Source organism: Octopus sinensis, linkage group LG7, assembly GCF_006345805.1.
Source record: "Octopus sinensis linkage group LG7, ASM634580v1, whole genome shotgun sequence".
NCBI classification, from domain to species: domain Eukaryota; kingdom Metazoa; phylum Mollusca; class Cephalopoda; order Octopoda; family Octopodidae; genus Octopus; species Octopus sinensis.
In genome coordinates this window covers 84,780,412-84,801,092 of record NC_043003.1, presented here as the reverse complement: position 1 = coordinate 84,801,092, position 20,681 = coordinate 84,780,412, and the positions used below count along the sequence as shown (strand labels likewise).

Below are 20,681 nucleotides of genomic sequence, written 5' to 3'. Positions count from 1 at the left end.
AATTTTAGCGTTATTTCCGCAGACTGAAATAATGACGAACAACCTTAATTGATTTTCGAACCTTACTGGGCTCTCATCAGAAGCATCCACATTGTTCTGACAGTCTCCAGATAAACGAGCAGCTAAACTATTTATATGCTCAGCAAATGCAGCAGTTACCCTGTATGTATGTATGTGCGTATGTTTGTATATATGTATGTATGTATGTGTTTGTATCTATGTAGGTATGTATATATACATAATATATATATGTACATGTGCATACATATATATATATACGTGTTTGGTTATGTATATATATATATGCAATTGTATATATATATACACAAGCTCACACACACACATTCACACACAAACACACTGTAGGCTAAGCCTTGCTGAAAAGTATCATATATTAAATTTATCCGTGATATTCCTCAGTCAGAGAACAGAAATAGTAACTAATTCTCCCTATCAGAGAAAGTTTTCCTTAGACAACTTTCGTGCGCCCGAAAAGCTGTTGCTAACTAATACGATAGGTTTCGTGGGGTAACTACGAAAGCAACACTGTTATCCCTGGTCTGGATTATATACTACCACTTGACTACATTGGCCATTGAGAATCCGCCTCTCTTATGTTCTACCAAATACACTGCTTAATTGGCTGATTATTGCCTGCATAAGCGCACATGTACAACTATACTTGTCTGAAACTTTATAACATATTGAGTCCTTTCCCTTCGTTTATAAACGAAAACGTGTGTATACATACATACATACGTACATACATACATACATACATACATACATACATATACGTGCATATAAAGGGTGGGGAAAAGAGGACGGACGTTTTTGAAATGGCTATTACTCAGCTCAAGGGGAGGGTCATATATCTGACAGGTACCATTCAGTCTGTGGTGTCTTAGCATTTTGTTTTCTTTTCAGGTGAAGCCATAGCGTTGCGGGCGATTGAGCATCGCGTGTTTACCTACGACAGTTATGTGAAGAATAACTAGTCTGTCACAGCAGTTCAGCATGAGTTACGGCATCACTTCAACATTGACCGAAATCAGGCTGTTTTCACCTGTAATACAATCTTACACTGGGTGAATGCTCTTCGTACACGAGGTGCACTTATGAATAGGAGACTGGTGGAGTGCCACGAATGGTACGGGTACCAGAAAATGTGGAACGCGTCAGACAAAGTTTGATACGAAGTCCGAATCGCTCTGCTCGGAGGCATTCCACTGGACTTGGCATCATTAATCGATCGGTAAGGCATATTTTGCATGAAGACCAGCATTTCCACCCTGCTTACACAGCCAGAGCACCAATGGACGTTCTTCACCCTCTCTCTTCGGTGACCGCCTCATTTCCAGATTTGCTGACATTCATTGGTCCCATCGGTCCTCAGATTTGTCCATGTGTGATTATTTTTCGAGAGAAACCTCAAACCACGTGTGTATGCGCATAGTTCCCGTGCATTGGATGACTTGAAGGAAGCTATTCGCGTAGAAGTCACTCAAATCGACAGAGCAATGCTGGAGAGAGTGAAGGCCAACTGCCAAGAACGCCTTCAGAAATGCATTAATGAAAACGGACACCACATGCTGGATGTTGTTTTTCAATCTTGATTTTGACAAATGCTAATTCAAGACGAATACATTGATATCAATCAAATTTGTTTACAGCTAAAATTAATGATTTTGTGAATTTCTCAAAAACATCCGCCCTTTCTACTCAATCCTGCATATAGTAAACGATAAATCGGAAAATACGAAGGGAACAAAGTTTCGTAAATAAGGCATTGGCTTAACATTTCAATTGAAAGAAAAAGTATCACAACGTTTCGGCCGTTAGTCCGCCTCAGTATAAAGAGAGACGCATTGAGAGAATAAGGAAGACAAATAGCCAGTGAGAAGAAAAAAACCGGATTTATGATGGACAGGATTAAAGCCAAGATGTAGCATACGTAGTATAAAAAGAAAATGGCGATGGACATAGAATTTATTTTTGCAGAGAGAAGAGTGGATGGTAAGGAGAGAGAAGCAGCAGAAGAGGTAGTGCAGGGCTGGCGGTGTCGGCTTTAAGAGCTTGTAACTATCATGCAGAGATGACACATGGGTAAGAAAGAAAAGATGTGACTCACAGCTATCAACCAAAACAGGAGTGCCGAAATGAGGAATGTGTGTGTGTAAATGTTGTATGTGTTTATATATGTGAATATATATATGTGTGTGTGTGTATATGTATGATATATATATATATATATATATATACACATATACACACACACATATGTACATACATACATACATACATACATACATACATACATACATACGTATAAGTTTATATTTAGTATTTTAAAGATATTTTAACAAAATACAGCCAAGTATTTACTGCTGGGGAGACAGGACTCTAAAAGTAGTGTCAAATAAATTTTTTTACTAGGATTATTCACAAACACACACACACACACACACACACACACACAAGCACACACAGACATGCACACATATAATTTCATCTATATTATCATTTATGCATTACTTGTGTGAATTTGTCTCTGGGTATATATGTGAAAAAATTATTTGTGAATACCTGCTATAAAAATGGGGATAATCTGGTGATATTAAATAATTCTTTTTATTGCGAATCGCTTTTAGAACTGTCAAACCAGAACATTCCGAACCTGAAAATATAAATGTTATGATAATTAGTGGTAATACGAAGTGAAGGAAACATTGTAAGTTTTGGTGTCTTTAAAATGTCATAAAACACTGTAATCATAACATTTACAAACTATATATATATATATATATATATATATATATAATATATATAACTTATAAATTTAACCTTTAAGGTATTTTTTTAATATGCTGGCCAATGATAAATTTTTTTCGAAAATTTTATCCTATATTAGATATATATATATATATAGTATACATATTCTTTTATTCTTTTCTTTTACTGGTTTCCGTCATTTGAATGTGGCGATGCTGGAGCACCGCCTTTAGTCGAGCAAATTGACCCCAGGACTTATTCTTTGTTAGCCTAGTACTTATTCTATCGGTCTGTTTTGCCGAACCGCTAAGTCACGGAGTATATATATATATTATATATATATATATATATATATATATATATATATATACGACGCGTTTCTTTCAGTTTCCGTCTACCAAATCCACTCACACGGCTTTGGTCGGCCCAATGCTATAGTATAAGACACTTGCCCAAGGTGCCACGCAGTGGGAATGAACCCGGAGCCATGTGGTTGGTATGCAAACTACTTACCACACAGCTACTCCTACGCCTATATATACATACACATACACACATGTGCACGTTCATGAATGGTGGAGAAATGAGGAAAGACTGCTCAATACATGAGGAGGATATACTCTATTTTTTAAATTAAAAATGAAGCTGATAGCTTTCACGTGGCTAGCGTTGCACATCACTTTCATGTTCAGAGAAAACTTGGAGATAGCCTTAGATCGCAGTAGCGTGAAACTCGAGTAGCTTCAGTTGTATTTTTAAAAAAACTATATACATATAAAAATACACATACAAACATACACACATATACACATACGCACACAAACATACATAGATATATACGATATATTTAAAAAAGAGCTACTGATAGTTTCATGTTGTAGAGAGACAATGATTTGGCAGATGTATAGAGTATGTTATGTGTCTCTATGTCTAGGTATGAATATATGTCTGTGTGGAGGCGCAATGGCCCAGTGGTTAGGGCAGTGGACTCGCGGTCATAGGATCGCGGTTTCGATTCCCAGACCGGGCGTTGTGAGTGTTTATTGAGCAAAAACACCTAAAAGCTCCACGAGGCTCCGGCAGGGGATGGTGGTGATCCCTGCTGTACTCTTTCACCACAACTTTCTCTCACTCTTACTTCCTGTTTCTGTTGTACCTGTATTTCAAGGGGCCGGCCTTGTCACTCTCTGCGTCACGCTGAATATTCCCGAGAACTACGTTAAGGGTGCACGTGTCTGTGGAGTGCTCAGCCACTTACACGTTAATTTCACGAGCAGGCTGTTCCGTTGATTCGGATCAACCGGAACCCTCATCGTTGTAACCGACGGAGTGCTAAGAGAGTGCTTCCATCCATATGTCTGTACTGTATGTATTCTGACATCTTTCATACAGGTAGGACACACCATCCACGTGGAGGATGGTAGACTCTCAAAGCAACTGTTTTATGTTGAGCTAAAACTTGAAAAGCGTCCTCAAAACAAATCGAAAAATAGGTACACAGACAACATCAAGAACAGTCTGAAAGAGCTGGCTTTTGATATAGACAACGTGGTGGATGGTGATAGATTCAAATAGGGCTGAGTGGAGAAATCGTATAAAGGACACTGACAATCTCGATGAAAACATTAATAACTAGACTTGTAAATTTTTGTCAGCATGTACCCCTATCAAAGTTTAGTAACGTTAACTACCTGAAGCAGGAAAGAACAATCATCCATCATATCATTTTCTAAAGATGTGGTTACACAACCTGCGTGAAATGCAGTAAAGTCTGTAGAACTAGCTCCGAATTCAAGAAGCTCATCGAGCATAGAGTTTGCTATTCTACAAATCGATCCCATGAATGCTGTGGAAAAAGCACAACTTGCATCTGTCCTTTATACCATAAACCGTGCAGACCTGCAACTAGTTTAAAATGTCATTTACAAGGCCGTGACAAGGAAGGAATGACAATGGAGAAACAAGAAGAGACGGTAAGCACTTGTAAACATGCTGCTATCATCATCTATGCATGCATGCCTGTATTTATGCATGCATGTGTTATTGAAAGCTTTCTTCACGGCAGGGGTTAGCGAACGGAGTTAAATTACCCGAAGTGGGGTTAAAATGAAACTTTTGTGGGTAATGAGGACTCATTAGACAGTAAAATTATATATTAGAAAAAAACGTGTTCCTTGTTACGAAAGAAATTTTTCAGCTGGCATGAGGAGGCAGTCAAGAAGTTGCTGCCTTTTGCGACAACATACCTTTGCAAACAAGAAATTCCCACTCTAATGAACATAAAAACAGAGTAATCGATTGAAATCCGAAGACTATCCAAATTGCTCTGGCATCAGAATGCCGCAATTTTGATGTGATTGTAACATCATTTCTCCAAAACATGAAGTGAAAAAGTTTCTAGAGAAATCGTTTTGTTTCATAATGAGGATATCAATATATTTTATCGCATTTGTTTTATACTTTTTTATATTTTTAATTGCATTTTCCCTATAGATACATTCAATAAATCTTTTGAATTCAAAGAATCTATGATTTTCTTCCTTTCAAATCAGGAGGGTAGAGTCGGCGTAAATAAATATATTTTGGGGTAATTGGTTAAGCAAGTTCCTCTTCCCCTGCTTTACGGAAATACAATACACAAATAGACAGAGAAACAAATATAATATTGTAATAAATCTACAAATGTATTAAACATTTTCTTTCATAACACAACTATTCTTCTTACTCACCTACTTTTGCAGATAAATACTGTGCCTTAAAACCCACATTATCCCCTTTATCGTCAGCATAGAAGGAAACATATATTTTTCTTCCTGAACTCTTCACTTCCGGGAAGTCTTGACCGCAATATATTCCAATAAGAGAACTATTCTCATTTTGACCTGCAACATATAAAAACTGTGTTGTGTTTATTACAAACATGTAGAAAGAGAGTTAGAATATAAATATCATATTATACAACACCCAATTATGAAATTCCATTATTTACTTTGATCTTATAATTTTTTTGTTTATAAATTCATGCCTCCTCCTCATCATCATCATCATCAGCTCTGCTGCGTCTGTTTCTATATGTTGTTAGGTCTTAGACTAGTCTCAATGCACTATCTTTCGTTGTTCGGCACTCAAAGCTACGGAGAAAACCAGCCAGCTTTGCTGTTGTATATGTCATTGTATTGGGGGGTGAATGTAAGACATTTTAGCAGGGTAGCTTTGTAGATATGACATAAACAGGTGCCAAAGGAAGAGTTGTAAGAAATTTGAATGATTAGCTGTGTTATTTGTTTGCCACATGACTGCGGCCATGCTGAAGCATCGCCTTTTATCGATATGAATTTTAAGATTCTACAGAAACCCTTTTTTCTTACACAGCAAGGACTATATCATCATCATTCATCATTGTTCGACCGTGGTCGAGACAATGGAATTTACCATGCTACGCCAGACTTCACGGTCCATCATGGCATTACGGAGGTCCTGTTGCTGGATGCCTGTATCCCTGGAGATTACATCAGGGTAGGACAGTGTATGCCCTCTGGTATTGCGAGTAGATGGCTTCCAGAGGAGAAGAGTAGAAATTACTTCTTTTTCAGCTCTACAACAATGTCCAGCAAACTGGACTCTCCTACCTTTCACAAGTCTTATAGTCCTTGTGAAAGGACTATAAGAAAGTTGCTTGATACCTAAGGTTAATAATAATAATAATAATAATAATAGTGCACTGCACACATCCTTCGCAGAACACTTTCCGTACAATAACCATCAGAGCATCACAACAAATCACAGCACATACCCAAGGCACACAGAGCTGCGCTTGGTAGTCAAGTGAAAGCACGCTATAAAAATAAAACTACTGAATAATAACAATAACGACGACGACGATGATGATGATAGTAATAATAATAAAAATAAAGTCATATGTAAACAGACATAACATTGTTTTTGAAGCGTTGAAATGTATTGCAGAACAAGTAGAAAGGTATATTTTTCGACACGTAAATACTGAACAGTATATATAAAGAATTTTATCCTTTATATATACTGTTCAGTATTTGCATGTTGAAAAATATACCCTTCTACTTGCTTGATGATGATGATGATGATTGATGATAATGATTGATGATGATGATTGATGATGATGATTGATGATGATGATTGATGATGATGATGATGATGATTTCTACTCTAGGCACAAGGCCCGACATTTTGGGAGAGGGGGACAGTCGATTAGATCGACCTCAGTATGCAACTGGTACTTAATTTATCGACCCCCAAAAGGATGAAAGGCAGAGTCGACCTAGGCGAAATTTGAACTCAGAACTTAAAGACAAACGAAATACCTATTTCTTTATTAAACACAGAGAGGACAAACAAGGACAGACAAATGGATTAAGTCGATTATATCGACCCCAGTGCGTAACTGGTACTTATTTAATCGAGCCTGAAAGGATGAAAGGCAAAGTCGACCTCGGCGGAATTTGAACTCAGAACGTAGCGGCAGATGAAATACAGCTACGCATTTCACCCGGCGTGCTAACGTTTCTGCCACCTCGCCGCCTTAATAATAATAGTAATAGTAATAGTAATAATAATAATAATAATAATGATAATAATAATAATGATAATAATAATAAAGTCTCCACATGCGGGGACCGCTTGTGAAATCCACATATTCCCACGAAACTTCTTCCATGAGTAGAAGAAGCCGACTCAACCTGCCCAGGGTAAATGTTGCCACAAGTACAAGTAAGTAAGTACATTGTTTTGTCTTGGTATAAAACATGGGCTACAGTAAATATTCTACTTAATACCATAGATTTGCTTGTCAGTTGTTTGACCTCAACCAGTTGAGCATGTCCCTTGGTGGCTGACGATATGTGCATCTCTGATCATGAACAGCAGTAGTAGGGGAGTGTCATAGTCACGTGTTGAGAGGAATTCTTTGGGATTTGAACAATTAACTTCTGGAAACATGAGTGTTTCGTTCATCATCCTTAAACAAACCTTATTCAGGGACCATTTAAGTGGAATGAGCTACTCAACCTGAAGAAAATTCTAACTGGGCCCCACCTGCAAGGTCATGTGCTGCTTATCTTGATATAAGATCACCATGTCGCGCACATGTGGTTCTGATTCATGTGCCTAGTGTACCCTTATCAGACGGGTAGTCATGATGGGTATATTGGGCTTCGTATAATTGTACCCCTGAGTTACTTTGATGACATGCGCTGCTCTCTTACTCAGTAATAATAATAATAATAATAACAATAATAATAATAATAATAATAATAATAATAATAATAATAATAATAATAATAATAATGATAATAATAATAATAGTGGGAGATTTTTTATGATTGCCTCGGTGATTTAATGTGTAACTAGGTACCCTCTGTTACGTTTGTGTTCATCTATAAAGGTTTGTGATTATGTTGCAGAAAATAAATATCGCTAACCATCATATATACGAATGGAATCTGCTGTACAGTTTGGTGTTTCCTCAATGTCAAAATCAAGGAACTTTATATGTACCACTTCTCGTGGATCGTCGGCACTAATCAACCAATGCCTGTCTGTATCACTATAAAAAAAAAAAACAAGGAAAGAGAAAAAGAGAGACACAGATAATGCATGGTGTGAGATAAATTAACAAAAAGTCGACAATAATGTAATACTTAATATTGGTTTCAAATTTTCGCACATGATCAACAAGTTCGAGGGAGGAGATAAGTCGATTTCATCTACCCCAATCTGCAACTGGTAGCTATTTTATTGACTCCGAAATGACGAAAGGTACAGTCGACCTCGGTGGTATTTGAACTCAGAACGTAGAGACGGACGAAATACCGTTAAGCATTTTGCCCAGCGTGCTAGCGGTTCTGCCAGATCACCCATTTAATGTAAAACTTAATCTTTATATATAAAAGTGAAGTTGTGTGTCTGTCTCCTACGATTTAGATTCCTAACTACTCCCACATTTTGCGGTGCAGTTTAACCAAAACCAGGTATCTTATAGTCGTGATTCATATCGTGCCCTTCTGGGTATTAGCGCGCGTCTACGATTTTTAAAATAATTTACCATCATTTTTTTCCATTTTAATGCATTTTTTTCGCTATTTTTGGGCTATAACTCTCTAAAAATGCTTATATAGTTATTTCCCTTACAAACCCGAGCAACGTCGGGCGATACTGCTAGTATTAAATAAAAGAGTGGTGAATTGAACAAAATGTTGTGAAGGAGTGACTGTTATAATTGTTATTTAGCTCAAGGCCAATCCGAATTGAAGAGACCTATGATGTCTTTGATAAAAGCAAGTCGACTGTGGCCACCCGTCTTATTGTATGGTAGCAGCAGTCTGGAAGTATCGTTAGAGCGTGCTTTCATAAAACCAGACTTAGTGGGCATCTACTCTCGTATGATACTCACTAGTGGTCTCTCACCCACGAAAAGAATCAAAATTAGCAGGGAAATTCACCACCGTGTCTTGTATGTGTGTGTGTGTGTGTGTGTGTGTGTACAATATATATATTTCTTTACTACCCACAAGGGGCTAAACACAGAGAGGACAAACAAGGACAGACAAAGGGATTAAGTCGATTACATCGACCCCAGTGCGCAACTGGTACTTAATTTATCGACCCCGAAAGGATGAAAGGCAAAGTCGACCTCGGCGGAATTTGAACTCAGAACGTAACGGCAGACGAAATACGGCCACGCATTTCGCCCGGCGTGCTAACGTTTCTGCCAGCTCGTGTATGTATGTATGTGTATGTATGTATGTATGTATGTATGTAAGTATGTTTGTATGAATGCAAGTGTGTGTGAGAGAGAAAGAGAGAGACTGTATTTAATTTTATGTGGCAACTGATGAACAATAACGTCGCTGGTTTAGAGCGCTCACGACAGTGATGTGAGAGTGGGTGCGTAACTTAGTACAGATCAAATGCCTTTAGGAGCTTCATTCGAAAAAGCACCACTTTAAATCATTCGGTCATAAACATTGGTCAAAGATATACAAACAAATGCGTACACACATACATGTCACACACGCATGTGCCAGTGTGCGCGTATGTGCCAGTGTGCGCGCATGTAAGGGCGCACGCATCTGTGTATATACGTAACACACAACAGGTTTCGATATATTTCCAGTTTATTTAATCAATTATTTATTTATTTATTTATTTATTTCCACTGACAAGACATTAGTCAGATGCGTGGTTATAGTTGAAAACACCATACATACTCCTTAGTGGAATCGAACCCGAAATAATGAGTTTGCAAAGCGAACTGCTTAATTACAAAGCTATGCCTCAACCATTTATGGAGTGTTTAACCGTGAGCTAATCCTGTGTTCTGGGTCTGTTTAAGTAGACTCTGAGCCCATGATGTTCAACAATAATTACGGGATCAGCGTTGTAACAGAAAAACCTACCCAGTTTTAAAAATTAAACGTGGTTTTGTTAATACAGAGTTAGAGCCCACAAAACATCGTCACTGGGACAACTTGACAAGCAAAAACTAAGCGCCATTGCCTTTCAAATCCCATTATATTGTCATAAGAAAAACAAACATACGAGGAATTCATTAAATTAATCCTTGATACATACAAACGGATGGAATGGGCATGTTTGGAAAGACTTCCAACTTAGGCTTGCTCAATGAGGATTGATTTGGGTTCCAACAACAACAATGACCATTTATATTTATATAAGTGATGAGGCTGTAAATACTAGTATCAAATTTAATACTGGTTTGAAATAAATACTGGTTTCAAATACTGATTTCAAAATACTGGTTTCAAAGGCAAGTAATTTTAGGGGAGGGTGAGTCGATTTCATCGACTCCAGTGTTCAAATGGTTTTTATTTTATCGACCCCGAAAGGATGAAAGGCGATGTTAAACTCGGCAGAATTTGAACTCAGAACGTAAAAATGGACGAAATGCCGCAAAGGATTTTGCCCGGCATGCTAACGATTCTGTCAGCTCACCGTCTTAAGGTTGTAAAATGTTGAAAACACATCAGAAAATATAAACTGATATCACATAAACATATGTTAAGATTGTTTAATAAACCAACCTGCCATAATAGGGTTTGGGGTAGTATGGTGAAGTGAATTCTTGCCATTGGTATGGGTGTGCTGTCAATGAGATATGCTTCATTTTAGGATCTGGATCTGACAAAAAAAAATAACAAAGTCAAAATTTGTTATTACTTAATACAACACAATAAATTAATTTCTTCTCTATAGAGGATATGAGTGTGTGTGTGTGTTTGTGTGTGTTTGTGTGTGTGTGTGTTTACACACGCGCGCGCGCGCACACACACACACACACACGTATATATATATGCATATTCTGTTATTATCTTATTCGTTTTTCTCTCTTCCTTTCTCTAATTCTTTTTATCTGCCCTTATATATATATATATGTATGTATGTATGTATGTATGTATGTATGTATGTATGTATGTATGTATGTATGTATGAATGTATGTATGTGTATATGTGTATAAAGAAGAAAGAAAATTCAGAAAATGGAGTTGTAGCATTAATATAAATTATTAACTGCAAAATTCCAATGCTCGATTTTTGCAGTTAATAAACTATATTAATGCTACGTCTCCATTTTCTGAATTTTCGTTTGAATATTTATTAACCATGATTTATATTCAGACCTATTATTTTATGAATATCACTAGTCACAAAAATACTAGGCAATGAATCAGTAATTCATTGAATATTTTTATCCCTTAATGAAGGCTATTTCAACCTCTAATTAAATATATACATACGAGCATGAACACCAAAGTCTTCGAGAAAAGAATGAGATCATAAATTACAATTCTGTTTTCCTTATAATTTTGAATTCAAATATTGTTAGTCTGAAGGGCGAGAGGAAAGTACCTATAATCACCTCAACTTTGTTTTGCTTTTTTGGAGAATGTAGGTCATACATATTTTAATGTGGTTAATGTGAACGATCGCCAAATAGATTTGCAAGTTAGGGTCAGGAATCAGGGCAGCAAAATAAGTTCAAAGGGTTTGGGGTTCGTAATAAGCACAAGAAAGTGTGGATTTCATTGAGTGTCATTAAAGAAAGCGTAGGCTGTCAATAATATTCACCGAGATATCTTGAATTAGTCGGGTGAATCTAGCATTGTAAAAGTGCGTTTTGTAATGGGATTAACAACAATTTGGGACTAAAGTATTTATTACCAAGGCTCAGGAAGTTGTCGCAATTATATGAACAATATAAGGTTGTTATGATAACTGAGATCGTCATCATCGTCGTCACCGTCGTTGTCGTCAAAGTGATCAAATGTGTCCCATTTTGATTCTAATAATTGCTAGCTAATTACATTTTGTTAATTGTGAGAGAAGTAGATAATTCCTAATTGTATCTTCCTTTTTTTACCACACCAAGAATGTTGTCTAATTTTCTAACCTTCCATAAATACATATTAATTAGATGCTTGATGTGCCAATGGGTGCATATGACGGGTTAGAATTACGAATACTTACACGGGGCATATATTTTGGATCGTTTGCATTCAGAATTCTCATATTCGTGAGCTAGAGGACCCAACAATAAAAGCTTTATTCTTATCCGCAATATAAATTTTCATGAGATCAGTAGCCTTAAGAAGGAAACGATATTATTGCACTCTTCCATTGTATGGGCTTAAGGATCAAAGCTGAGACGAAACTAAGTAATGTCAACTTTTTAGATATTCTACATCAGCAGCAAGGGACACAGCAGGCGTTGTGACTGCGTCAGCACGCCAGAGTTCATCCAGCAACTGATTAACGGAGTCTTGGGCTTAATTCAGACGGCTGAAGATTGTGGGCAAATCTTGGCTAGAGAGGGTTGATGCTGGAAGGTCAAATGTGTGACAGCAGGGTTCGACTCCTTGCCATACTTACTGAAAGAGTCAGAAGCGGCTGTCAGAGAATGTTCAAAGTTTCAACAATCTCAATTTCTGACTTCCTAATTCTCCCGAGTGAGCACGGTTGAGAAAGACACCGCTCTGCCTGCAACAATAAGGCCGAGTTGGTGGCCAAGATCAAGGAAGTGTTCGAAGATCTTCCCAGAGATACAGTGAGGAACGTGTGCGACAGGTTCTGGTGCTGTCTTGACGCTGTGGTGGAAGCTCGGTGGGGGAGCTAATTGGAGTAAAGTGTTAACGCCCAATCATAAGCTAGTTGATAATCTTTTGATTTTTCAAAATATTTTAATTTTCAATGAGGTATTGTTTTCTTTTTCTTTTATATATATATGATGGATTTGCCATAAAGTTTGCAAGGCATCCGTGTCATATATATATATATTTAATTCTTAAAAAACGGTGAAAAAAGACAAGAAAAAAACAACTCATGGACGTAGCACATGTAAAGTATTAACGAGACGTTCGGAGAAAGAAAAAAGGAGTGTCTTCTTTTACGTTTCAAGCATAGTTCGTCTTCGGAAACAGGAGATAGGAAAGTCCAAAACAAAAGGAAAGGGGAAAAATCGCCAACAGTACACGTGTAATTACATTTTTAATATATATATATATATATATATATATATATATATATATATATATATATATATGTATATATGTGTGTGGTGTGTGTATGTGTGTGTGTGTGTGTGTGTGTGCGTGCGTGTGTGTGTGCATACAAACATATATATATACTTATATACGTACGTGCATATATACTTACATACATGTATATATATGCATGCACACACACACACACACACACACACACACACACACACACACACACACACACATATATAGAATATATTTATATAAAAGGGCAACCTCTTTCGAGAAGCAGATCACATGCGACATGACTCCTCATCAGGTGGGTTGCATGATGACAAGAGATGTCAAGGTCAGTTTTCGTTAAGCGTGCCAATCGGAAAGTTTCGTGGGCCTCAGTTTGCGCATGACTGCTTTACATCCTTGTATCTATTTCATCTAGCCTCAGGTTTTGCATATCGTAAACACACGTAAAACTATGAAAACGCCACATTGAAAAAGGAAAAAGAAAATAATTGTTACCTCGTTTCACAACCCTATAACGAAACTCGAACCCTTTACCAGTGTTTTCGTGATTGGAGTGAAAGTATATGAATGCATAACGGCCGACTATGTTTCGTATTCGAACACTCTGACCACAGCGGTGATCAACCAGTTCTCCGTTTTCTCGATTTAAACCTAAAGAAATAAAGAGGAGAAAATACATGATTAGAGAATATGGTTGACTTGGGGATGAAAAGCTACAATAATACGCAATGACTACCTAGTTTCGTAGGTAGGCCATGGGTCGCCCATGGAACATACGTAGAAGATACGCCGAAGGCGGCTTAAACATTATGCTTACATATATATGAGAAAAAAGAGGAAACCTGTAAGGTCATTTTATAAATGTTCTCAAAGACAAGGTCTTTTTATAAATGTTCTGTATGCATGTATTTACATGTGTGTGTTTACACACAGCATATACATTTATACACCCTTCCGTCCGTACGTATATGAATGCATACATACATACATATATACATGCATTATTTGACAACGAATGTTACAAATTCTGAGCAATTGATGAAAATGTATAATGCCGATGTTACTCCAGCATGTCTTTGGCCGTAATGAATGCAGTAAACGAACGAAATAAAGTACATATAAATGTGCTGTAGACAATGACACAACGACCAAAGAATATTATACTAGGCTCAGGAATATTCAACAACCTCTGTTGCCCAGGGTACCACGAAGTGGGACAGAACTCGAAACCACGTGACTGGAAAGTTAACTTCATGCCACACGGCCACACACCCGCATCTATTACATAGAACCATGCCCGCACCTATGCTTCTCAGTCACGTCTGTGTGTATCTGTCTGATTCTGTGTCTGTTTTCCTGTCTGTCTGTCTGCCTTTATATATATGTGTGTGTGTGTATACATATATGCATATGTATGCATGTATACATATGTGTGTGTGTGTGAGTGTGAATAGATATATGCATACACACATGAACACACGCGCGCACACATACATATGACGTGCTTTCGTGCAGTGTCTGTCAACCAAATTCCACTCAGACAGTAGGTGACGATACTTGTCCATTTTGCCATGCTGCAGTATCGAACCCAGGTCGCTGAGGAGCGACCTTCAAAAGAACACGATTGTACTCACACACATATTAGCATTTGATATTAATTGTAGGAAATCCTCGAACTCACCGTTATATACTTGCACATAATCTTCACTGCATCCATCAGACAAGGCAATATCTATTCGAGTCCATTCAATTTCAATTGCTAAATCTTTGCCTCCCGAAAAGATCTGCCAACTGCATGTCTGATTGCTAAAGATTGAACAAAAACAACAAAAACGAATAAGTATCATTTTTTCTAAGAGGATGAAATACATTATCGACAATCCCAATTTATGACTTCCTAATTTTCCCGAGTGAACACGGTTGAGAAAGACACCACTTCCGGAGGGAAACGCAGTCTTTCAGGATGATAAGGCACCAATTCACACAGCTAAAGTTGTTACTGAATGGCACGAGGAACGTTCTAGTGAAGTTGAACATCTTATCTGCCCGCCACAGTCCCCAGATCTCAATATTATTGAGCATTTATAGTGCATTTTAGAAAAACAAGTAAGGAGTGGATATCCTCCACCATCATCACAATCAAGAACTGGAAACTGTTTTAGCTGAAGAATGGAGAAAAATTCCATTGGAAGCAATTCAAACTTTGTACGAGCCCATACCTCGTAGAATTCAAGCTGTAATTACTGCCAAAGGCGGACCTACCCCATATTAAAATAAATTTGTCTGAAATTCTAAGATGTTTCCATTATTTTGTCCAACCCCTGCATATGTATGTGTGTGTGTGTGTGTGTGTGTGTATTTATGTATGTAAGTATGTATAAGGAATAAGATGTAAAACATAGAGGTTTGTTTTACAAGACTAAAGAATATATTAGAATCATCATAGCAAAAATATTATACAATATTATACAACATAAGATGCTTTTCTTCCGAAATAATAACCAGTTTCGCTACCGTTTTTCGAATTTTGAGTTTGGGATGCAATTCTGAATTAGAGATTTTTTTTGCTAGCGGGTATAATTGGTAACCAATATATTTTTCAGTAAAGGGGAGGTAAATCTGTAAATTTTAAAAATTGGTTTACATTTGGTTCTGGCTTATATTCTTCAATAGATAGGGGTAAATCTTTAATTTTCAATATAGATTTATATTTAATTCTGGTTTATATTGTTCGATAAATGAGGCCTTGTGTTGAGGTCCAAATAGCAAATTGATATATTGGGAAAATTAGGAATTTTTTTTTGCATATCTGGTGATATTGTGCAGAAGATATCTGTTGTATGTGGACTGTACATCTCCTTCTGAGAGACATTCTTGTCGACCCTATGTAGTTTTTTATGGCAGCCCATACATCTGATTACATAAATGAGGCTTTCAGAGGTGCAAGTGAGGTCAGCTTAATTGATCATTACTATTATTAAAGTAGTGTAATGGCAAAGATCGACACTACCTCTTAATATATATTTTTGTCCTCTACATTCTGTATTGAAATATACCGAGGAACTCTAGAATAAGTACCAGTTATGTATTGAGTTAGGTTCATGTATTCTACGATTTCTGTACAAATTTTAAGCTCTATTATTATCGTCCTCACTAAAGCAATTGTCATCACTATAACTAGTATGAACCTCATCATCATAATCTCTATCGCTCTATCATCTCTATCGCTCTATCATCTCTATAATAGCCACCATCACGACAACGAAGATGACGACTACCATCACCACCACCACCACCACCGCTGTTATCATCATCATTATTACAATCAACGAAACGAAGGAGCCTTTATGAGGTCATTCGTGTTGTAAGAAACAACAACCAAATCTTTTTTTTAATCATATATTACCATCTTTAAAAATGATTCACATAATAAATAACAGGTTTTTAGACGAACCATGCATGAAATGAAAATATTGATCGATTCGTTCTAGCCTTATTTTTAGGTGCTGATTTCAGATACAAAACTGGTTTTCAATCATCACCTCTAGTTTTTGAGATATACATTATTATGATTTTGTGACAATCCACGTAACCATATATATGATCAATTTATAGCTCCTGCACAATGGGAATACTGTAGCATTCTCATTGCCTACTCAGTCCATCTGAAGGAGTCGTATGATAATATATAGCTCCTTTTGGAAGTTATCAAGTACAACCAGTGGAGTCTCTGCGGGGATCTCAAGGTCATTAGACTCCTTATGGGTATACAAGCGGGCTTCACAAAGTACTGTTGCTTTCTCTGTCTCTGGAACAGTTAGACTCTGTCCAAATACTACAAGCAGAAGGATCGAGGATCTAGGAGCACAGTGTTGAACAAGATACTTCTTTCTCCGCTTCATATTAAGCTTTGTTTAATGAAGAATTTCGTGAAGGCTATGAGTAAAACTGGCGTTGCCTTCCAACACTTGAGCACTGTTGCCTGCTTTGAGTTCTGCAAAGCCCAAGGAGAACGTCTTCGTAAGACTTCAGATCCGATAGGTGCTGAAGGATAAGGACTTTGAGGAGCTTCTTACCTTAAAGGAACTGAGAGCATAGGAAGTATTTAAGGCAGTCTGCCATGGCTTCGTTCGTAACACATGAGTGCTAGATTACCAGGAGTGTATCGAGAAGTTATTATAGTCTTATGAGGATATGGAATGCCAAATGTCACTCAAAATTCACTTCCTCCACTCCCACCTCAACTTCTCTTTGAAGCTCGGAGTAGTGAGTGATGAACATGGAGAAAGGTTCCATCAAGATATTACTACGATGGAGAGCAACTAGCAAGGCAAATGGAACCCCAGCAGGATGGGGAACTTTTGCTGGATGCTCTTGCGTGACATCCCGGAGGAAAAGGTCGTTAAAAAAAAAAAGAAGAAAAAAAGAAAACAAAAACAAAAAAACTCATTTGTAACTTCCTGCTGTACAATGATTTGTGTATTGTATTATTCAAGTAATTTAGTTCGATAAATGTTCTGTATCTATGCTGGTTTTTTTTTATATAATATGTATCTATATATAACATACACAGATATATAACACACATACACACACAACACACACACACACACACACACACACACACACACACAACACACGCACACATACATACATAATATAAATATCACACAAATACACCTAGCATATATATACACACATACAATACACACATACAGCATGTAAGTAATATACATACACAATATATGCATGCAATATACATACGCAGTACATACATATAATATATATATATAGACAATGCATATACATATATACACATATACATATAAATAGTGTTTACATACACATACATAGATGTACCACATATACACACAATACACATACATACAACGCATACACATACACGTACGCATACATATAAATATATATACACACACACACACCTAACATACATACACAATGTATACATATATATACACGCAATGCACATACATGTATTCATACACATATAGCACACCTACAATATACATATATACAATGCACACATACACACATATATACACTTAATTGTACATACATATACAATACACATACATACAATATACATATACACAATGCGCATGCAAATAATGTACATGTTTATACACACATAAACAAGCAAATAAATACACACACACACACACATACACACACACACATATATATACACATATATATATATATATACACACATACATACATACATACATGCACATACATATATTTTTTCACACACATACACATACATATATATATATATAAAAAATTCACCCCCCCCCCACACAAATTACAAACCTATAGCGTACACACTCAAATATATCTCTACATGCCGCACACACACAAACAAAGTACTAACATATACACACATACCATGCATATACACACACAACACACACACACATATATATATATATATATATATATATATATATTAAAAACAAATACACATGTAAATACATACATACGTACACAATGCTCACACACACACACACACATACACACACACCCGCACACAGTGCACACACACACACATACACACAACGCGCGCACACGCACACACATACACACACACGCACACAGTGCACACACACACACACATATATTATACACCCGCGCACACACACACACAACGTGCACACCCCACACAACACACACACACACACACACACACAACACTCACACACATACATCACCTACATTATATAATGCATGCGTGTGCATGCCACGTATGTGTGCGGTCAATGCCCGCTAGTGTGTCCTATGCGTGCCGATGCGCGCATGTGCCCGCCCGCACGATATGCTGTGAGCGTGCGCGCGTCCCTGTGTGCTTGATCTGGATGTGTTTCCAGGGGGTATGTTAGAGTATGTTTAGTTGTGGTCTGTATTTTGAATAAGATTACTTTCCTTATTATTCGTGTTTGGTCTGTGGTGTTGTCCGAGCATTGGTATAGGGGAAGACTAAGAATTTGGGGGACTTATTGTGTGCACAAAGGTCTACAATTAAGTGTATATATGTGTGTGTATGTGTACATTGTATATATGTATATTGTAGGTGTGCTATATGTGCATGAATACATGTATGTGCATTGCGTGTATATATATGTATACATTGTGTATGTATGTTATGTGTGTGTGTGTGTATATATATATTATATGTATGCGTACGTGTATGTGTATGCGTTGTATGTATGTGTATTGTGTGTATATGTGGTACATCTATGTATGTGTATGTAAACACTATTTATATGTATATGTGTATATATGTATATGCATTGTCTATATATATATATATTATATGTATGTACTGCGTATGTATATTGCATGCATATATTGTGTATGTATAATACTTACATGCTGTATGTGTGTATGTATGTGTGTATATATATGCTAGGTGTATTTGTGTGATATTTATATTATGTATGTATGTGTGCGTGTGTGTGTGGTGTGTGTGTGTGTGTGTGTGTGGTGTGTGTATGTGTGTTATATATCTGTGTATGTTATATATAGATACATATTATATTTGTGTGCTGTGTGTATATGTGATATATGTGGGTGCGTTGTGTGTGGGTGTGTGTGTTCTGTGTGTGTGTTGTTTGTATGTGGTGTGTGTTTGTTTACTATGTGTGTGTGTGTGTTGTTGTGTGTGTGTGTGTGTATATATGTGTGTGACAAACAGACGCTATCTGACCAGCGGGCACGGACACATCTATTCACACCCGCATACTAACCTCCTGATAACCCCAAAATCATTCATGCATAAAGGGGAAGTATACACCACATTGGCTACTTCCTCTGTTCTCTCAGTTCAGCCTTTCTGCTAATACCGACAGGTCAGTAAAAACATATTCTCGCCTTGTACTTAAAATATTCTGAGATGTATAAAAAATCCATTTTAATTTTTGCTGTCAAAAGGCTGTATATATATATACCAAAGATTGTATATATATACATGTAATGTGACAATTTGCGACAACCAATAATTAACGCAACCAATTCCCAATAATATATTTGTTTTATCCTTTTCTGCCAAATTTTCCCAAATATTCTCATCACACTATTGAACTTCTCTGTTACCAAACACTATATTTATACATGTAATGTGACAATTATGTATAAAAAAACATTTTTGAATTCATAATATCCAATGTGACAATTATGTAAAAACTTTTTTGAATGCATAATATTCAATGTGACAATTATGTAAAAAACTTTTTTGAACCCATATTATTCAATGTTTCCTTAAATGTAACTTTTGACAATCTTTTACCGAAGAGTGAAACCGGTTAAGTAAATAAACATCGTTTAAATTGC

At 36.8% G+C, this 20,681-nt stretch overlaps 1 protein-coding gene across 2 annotated transcripts in view; it reads right to left on the bottom strand.

Moving 5' to 3' along the window:
• Positions 1–20,681, bottom strand: part of LOC115214285 (tolloid-like protein 2) — a 125,826-nt gene that overhangs the window by 62,164 nt on the left and 42,981 nt on the right. The window contains exons 4-9 of one of the 2 annotated variants that reach the window (XM_029783431.2): positions 15,013–15,137; positions 13,827–13,982; positions 10,851–10,947; positions 8,229–8,353; positions 5,502–5,654; positions 2,587–2,677 (exon numbers count right to left, since the gene is read on the bottom strand). In XM_029783431.2, the coding sequence (XP_029639291.1) occupies positions 2,587–2,677; positions 5,502–5,654; positions 8,229–8,353; positions 10,851–10,947; positions 13,827–13,982; positions 15,013–15,137 (747 nt within the window). Of the gene's footprint in view, positions 1–2,586; positions 2,678–5,501; positions 5,671–8,228; positions 8,360–10,850; positions 10,948–13,826; positions 13,983–15,012; positions 15,138–20,681 lie in introns of those variants that run through there. The other variant, XM_036504864.1, reaches the window with a different exon arrangement.